Source organism: Cydia pomonella, chromosome 17, assembly GCF_033807575.1.
Source record: "Cydia pomonella isolate Wapato2018A chromosome 17, ilCydPomo1, whole genome shotgun sequence".
Lineage (NCBI taxonomy): Eukaryota > Metazoa > Arthropoda > Insecta > Lepidoptera > Tortricidae > Cydia > Cydia pomonella.
This window is the reverse complement of record NC_084719.1, coordinates 10402990-10410088: the sequence shown is the minus strand read 5'-3', so window position 1 is coordinate 10410088 and position 7099 is coordinate 10402990. Positions and strand designations below refer to the sequence as shown.

Sequence of the window (7099 nt, the reverse complement as noted above, 5' to 3'; positions counted from 1 at the left end):
AATAACGTTAACCTTTTGAACGCTTTATGTCATAAACACATACATCACTTAAACGCCAAGGTCCCGGGCGCAAGGAGCTAATGTAAACCTTACTTGAAAGTGTGAAGGTTACTTTGACAGCGTCCGCCATAACACCATAATTGTCCTTGGCGCTGTGGGCACGAAGATAACGACGACTTTAGGTGTTCTTGGCATTCAAAAGGTTACTATCCAGAAAGGAAACATGATTCCTCACTTTCGTACCTATAGTAATCCTTTGTAATATGACGAAAAATGTAAACATATCTTTGACGTCGACTGTACGTAATCATAAGTACAAAGATAATTGTATGTTTATAATTAACTACTTTATGATGCAACAGGTTAAAGGCCAAACTGAAATGAACTTTATCAGTTGTCCATATACTCGTAAATATATTCCATTATTTTATGCCAGTTTCAATTCGGAGGAACGTTAATAACATTTGATGGATTTATGTACTTGTATCCTGTGGTTTCGAGGGTCACAAAGGGCTGGGATTAACAATGAAGAGAATACTTCGGATATTATTTAATGGTGGCTTTCATAATTAACTGTTGACGGCCATGTTTTATCGCCACACTCTGACTACTCTAATTTTGCACAAACTTTGGAGTAAGAATGTATACAAATTGACTAAGTCCCACAGTAAGGTCAATAAGGCTTGTGTTTTGGATACTTAGACAACGATAAATATTTATAAATACTTAAATATAATATAGAAAACACCCATGACTCAGGAACAAATATTCGTGCTCATCTCACAAATAAATGCTTCATACCAGGCTTTGAACCTACTATGCCACCTACTAGGCCAGACAGGTCTTCAAAACATATGCCTATAAACTCCATACATGTGCATAATTTTACGTACATATGGCATGAGAAATTAGCGTGGTCCGACATTAGAATATGAAATTGTATGCCGACGCTAGTTTACCGTGAACGGTATCGATTAGCTTGCAGTGGACGTCGACGATCATGTACCTACGTATGCCGATACCGTGTTCGTTGAGTTCCCCTAAATTATCCTCTCGGTATATAAATTGAGGGTTTATAGGTGTACCGTTCAACTCTGGCCGCTGTTAAGAGTTATTATGGTCGGATATCGACTGGTAGCAGGTATAGACAGGACTGGTGAACGAAGCAACTGGTTTCTTTGTATTATGTTAAATAAGTAGTGAGTTTGACGGCCGGTCTGGCCTAGTGGGTAATGACCCTGCCTATGAAGCCGATGGTCCTGGGTTCGAATCCCGGTAAGGGCATTTATTTGTGTGATGAACACAGATAATTGTTCCTGAGTTTATGTTTTCTATGTATTTAAGTATTTGTACATTATATATATCGTTGTCTGAGTACCCACAACACAAACCTTCTTAGATTACCGTGGGACTTGCCAATTTGTGTAAGAGTGTCCTATTATATTTATTTTATTTATAAGTAAAAATCACTACACCTTATAAAACAAAGTCCCCCGCCAACTCTGTCTGTATGTATTTTCACGATTAACTTAAAAACTACTGAACGGATTTTCATGCGGTTTTAACCTATCAATAGAGTGATACTTGAGGAAGGCTTCGGTGTATAATTTGTTAAGGTTTTGTGTAACCCCTGCGAAGCCGAGGTGAGTCGCTAGTGTAATATATGAGCTAGTTTTTCTCCCATAACAAGTACTAGAAAATACATACATTTTATACTATAAAATCAATCTGACATAACTCTACAAAGTGGCCCAAAAATACGTTGACAAAGAATTTTTAGAATTATATTTCTTATTTATACCTCTTTCATTAAGTAATATTATTTAAGTAAAACCAAACGGAGGTATTATCTTTGAAATGTACTCTCAAATAATGTAAACAAACCAATTTCCCTTCATTACTTCGTAATCTCGCACTTTTTAACATTTCGCACAACCATGATCTTACCATCAGCTTATTGACCCAAATTTACACCAATGTTTAGTTAAAATATGTACGAGTAAGTACTTATATGTTAATTATTAATATTTCAGTGACATCAGCCTTCGTAAAAAATTGAGGTAATAGGTTATATGCCAAATGCTAAGAAAAGCTATCATATTTATATACATTATTTTCAATTTATATTGAACCTCACTTAAGTGTGCATGTATGTACCTATGGGCAATCGTAGTTTTGTATTTGCTATCACTATCACTTAGCGCTAATCTTTAATAAAATTAATCCACTGCGTAATACACGATGATCCTTAATAACCCGAAAGATTTAAATCAACGATCGCTGTAGCTCAGTGTAGGGTTCCGTAGTTACTCTTCCGTCACAATAAGCTAAACTGGAGCTTAAAGTATAGTAAATTGTTAACCAAGGGATGAAACGGTACCTTTCACCCGAGTTAAACAAATAGGCAAATTTGCATAATCAGTACCTAATTAAAGTAAGTCTTTTTACTATGAAGGGAAAACTTTTTGCGATAACTCAAAAACAGCTAAGCTGATCATGTCTGCTATAGTTTTCATTTAATGTCTTTCTTAAGCTCTACTTCCACGATTTTTTTCATATTTTTTGGACCTATGGTTCAAAAGTTAGAGGGGGGGACACATTTTTTTTTTCTTTCGGAGCGATTATCTCCGAATATATACACTTTATCAAAAAATGTTTCTTGAATACCCCTATTAGTTTTCAAAGACCTTTCTAACGATATCCCACACTCTAGGATTGAAGCGAAAAAAAAAATTCACCCCCACTTTACGTGTAGGGGAGGTACCCTAAAAAAAATTAAATTTTTAGATTTTATTGTACGACTTTGTCGGCTTTATTGATTTATATATCCATGCCAAATTTCAGCTTTCTAGCACTAACGACCACGGAGCAAAGCCTCGGACAGACAGACGGACATGGCGAAACTATAAGGGTTCCGTTTTATGCCATTTGGCTACGGAACCCTAAAAATGAACATCCAAACTCAAATTATTAAACCGGCATGACGTAAACGATTGCGGAAATGGATCGTGACGTAGACGGCCGCGGTAAAATGTAAAAGGACCCAATTAATGATTTCCCTGTTTTCTATGGAGGTCAGTTGGTTCTTTGTTACATGAAAATTAATTAAATCAATCATTATTATAAAATAAAATTAAACAACAACCACTAAAATTCAATCTTATTTGAGGCTCAAATCATGTTTAGCACAACATTGTTTATCTTATTATTTAGACAATAAACTGATGATGAAACGATAAGCCAAATAAATAATAGGTACGTTTGAGGCAAGCCGAGCGTATTTGCGACTACTGTTTACAGCCGATAACAGTGAATAAAGTTCCATTGCAGGGGATCGATAGAGGCGACCTGCTCGTGAACTCCGATAAATCAGTTGAGCAAACAACTATCACTCCATATCTAAGAGTCACCCAGTTGAGAGCTCCGCAGTTGAGCAGAGGTCACTCATGAAACCAGACGAAATCCAAGTGAAGGAGGAAGATTCGCATCCACGGAAGTTCATCAATCCAAGCCCAAGAATGCCAAACATTAAAGTATTTACCGGGACCTCGCATCCAGAACTAGCAAAAAAAATCGTTGGCAGACTCGGGATCGACCTGGGTAAAGCTACGACGAAAACGTTTAGCAATAAGGAAACCAGCGTTGAGATAGGAGTGTCTGTGAGAGGCGAAGATGTATACATTGTTCAAAGTGGGTGTGGTGACATTAACGATAACCTCATGGAGCTCTTTATCATGATCAACGCCTGCAAAATTGCGTCAGCCTCTAGAGTAACTGCAGTTATACCGTGTTTCCCTTATTCAAGGCAAGACAAGAAAGAAAAGAGTCGCGCCCCTATTGCAGCCAAACTTCTTGCTAATTTAATATCTGTAGCGGGAGCTGATCACGTAATCACCATCGACTTGCACGCGTCACAAATCCAGGGATTCTTCAATATACCAGTAGATAATCTATATGCGGAGCCTGCTATTACCAAATGGATTCAGGAGAACATTCCAGAATGGAGGAGCAGCGTGATGGTGTCCCCGGACGCTGGAGGAGTAAAGAGGATGACAGCGATCGCTGACAGACTCGACATCGATTTCGCGATCATCCACAAAGAGCGTCAACGAGCGGTAGAGACAGATGAATCAACCGTACTAGTCGGGGACGTGAACAACAGGACGGCCATCATGGTCGACGACTTGGCAGACACTTGCGACACAATCGTCAAAGGAGCGCAGAAATTGCGTGAAGCTGGTGCCAATAAAGTGTACGCTATTGTGACTCACGGTGTTCTAGCAGGAAATGCCATTGAGAAGATAAACAATTCTAGTTTAGAAGCTTTTGTCATCACCAACACGATTCCTCAAGACAAACTTATGAAGACTTGCCCTAAACTGCAAATTATAGACATTTCAATGATGCTGGCGGAGGCTATTAGGAGAACACATTATGCGGAATCCGTTTCTTATTTATTCACGAACGCGCCCTACTGAACCTTAAGGGGTACTCGTAACATATAATTATTATGTGTATTAATAAAATATATCAATATCACATTAACGTGTGTTTAGATACCTATACCAATACTACTACAACAAAATGGTAAATAATACTTAGTTTTGTTGTTGTGTAATAAGTAGCTGAATGAATGAATCTATATTTATCCAAACGTAAAACTCCAGTGTAACACATAAGTTTCAGTTAAATCTGGAAATTTAATTCCATTAGGTGATTGGTCAAAAAGCCCCAAAATTCCTCACAATATAATATATGAAAGCCGCAGGGAAACGGAACAATTTCCTCTTTGATGGATTCTTGCGGTGACTGTCCAAATATACGAGTTAGCACACGACCCATTTCGTGCTGATGAGGGCGGGGCGCCTTTGAGAAAGCCTAATTAAAATTTATAAATTTGTATGTCTCTTACACAGAAAATATCGATATTATTTGATGGTCGAAATTACTAAGACATTAAATTCGGTATGTGGTATGCAGTTTAAAGATTTTATTTTATGTTTCTTGATCGTATGACGTTCCATGGGTTGGCCGTTACCTGCGATTTTTTACTTTTATCTATTATTTCATTCAAATTGGCAATTTAATACCTGTCTACATTCATTGATAAATTACACTTCTATTATAATTCCACTTACTTACTTAATTGGAAAAAGTTTAACAAAGGAGAAGAGGAATAAGGCAAACCTAATAACTTGCAACTAATATTATATAAGGTGCTAACAAATTAGCTACCAATATTTTAAGAGGTGGTACTTTACATTAAAACAATTAACTTTAAATACAAATTAAGAAAACTTTTCATATCAATTTTTTTTTGTCTCATTTACCAAACAAAAAAGTGAATTATAATTCTATCTGAAAACAATCATCATGTGCATTTAATGTGCCGTAGGTTTTTTAAAAATCGTACCGCTTTTTGGGATAACAATACGGTTATTTCTAAAAATTTTAATAGCAATCTTGAGGGTTTTCTCTAAGGATTTCAGCAATTGTAATTCTGATTTTTTGACTTTCTCGACAGAAAAAAATCAAACAAACAAAACGCACAAAAGTGAAAAATATGAAAATTGCTTCTAAATATGGAGATTTTTATTTTTGAGGGAACTCAGTGTCAGTGATTACTTTTTTTTTAATTTACAGCAAATTAAAAAAAAAAGTAATCACTGTAACCTTCAAACAAAAGTAACCTTCAAACATATCTAAGTTTAATTATCTTAGAGAGAGTTAAAGTAGGTTATTAATGTTTTTGTTCAATTTTGACTTGGGAGTAAAATTCCATTTTAAAAGCTAAAGAGATGTAGGCGTAGCGTGAATAGGAAAGAACGGGGACGAAATCAACACTTTATTTTTTCTACTGATATCATATTTTTGACAATAGTAGATTGTTAACAAAGAGATAAAAAGAACTCATTTCGGTCGAGCTAGTTTAGTCCGAGACTAAAAAAATGGTGCCTTTCACCCTAGTTGAACACGATATTTAAAAAATAAAACGGTCAACTGCGAGTTCGTTTAACTCGCGCACCGAGGGTTCCGTACAAACTTTGAATTGTCTCGTAAATAAAGGCGAAAGACTTTTGATTAGAAGTACCTATACTATGATTGTCGTTGTTCATGAAGTTTTTGGCCAGTAATGAAGGTTGTATATGTTTATGAAGTATATCGATTAAATATGAGAATTATAAAATAAATAAAATAGCAGTAACATAACATTTTTGACAGTATTGACTTTATAAGTAATATCTAAATTGATCATATATAAATTGATTTTAAATAATGTATGTATGCAAATGTGGGAAAACACCAAGCTATTTTAAATTGTATCTTTTGATATATGAACGTGTTTTAACTGGTAATTGTAAATATCATATACACTTAAAAATTTGTTTATTCTATAGTATTTTTTTAGATACCGAGTCGGTATCTATAAATTTATATACTTATGATCAATTTTGATATTACTTATAAAATCAAATTTTCCTTTCTGTATATGGGGCCAATTTATGAATTTCGACCACTCGATTTTTTAAATTCTCCTAATGGAATTGAAAACGAGTGGTCAATATAGGGATTGCAATCCGGTCCGGCGGATCCGGTAATCCGGCCGGATCCGGCACTTTTCAGGAGCTACCGGATCCGGTAAAAATCACCGGATCCGGACCGGATCCGGTAAAATAAAAAAACGCCTAAATACAGCACGCGCTGTGCGTTTCAGATGAAGAAAAGGCGCTGGATGCGAGGTATGAAGTTGAACACAACAAAAAATTAATGAAAAAGTTTAAATTTAGTAAGATAAAAATATATTTATTATGACGATGACTGGGAACAGAAGAGGAGTTCTTCTTCGTTCATGTTGGTGGCACGATATGACGATTACATAAATACTGTAATAGAAGGAAAAATGTAAGGATGGAAATGCCATGGAAGGCATTTGTAATTTATGCTAAAGAGAAGGTTAATGTTGTGTCATAATGTTGGGATAGGAGATTAAAAGTAAACAAATGAGCAGGATTAAGTCGGCGGTACTCAACCGACTACAGTTGGGCTCATCAATGTGTGAATGAATATATGATAATATTGATAATTTTTAGTTTTCTCC

At 35.7% G+C, this 7099-nt stretch overlaps 1 protein-coding gene across 1 annotated transcript; it reads left to right on the top strand.

Annotated features, from left to right (window-relative positions):
* Nucleotides 1–3291: 3291 nt before the first annotated feature.
* Nucleotides 3292–4545, top strand: LOC133526970 (ribose-phosphate pyrophosphokinase 2-like). The gene has a single exon (XM_061863844.1). The coding sequence runs from the start codon at nt 3447–3449 to the stop codon at nt 4476–4478; it is 1032 nt and encodes a 343-aa protein (XP_061719828.1). The 5' UTR covers nt 3292–3446; the 3' UTR covers nt 4479–4545.
* Nucleotides 4546–7099: the final 2554 nt, after the last annotated feature.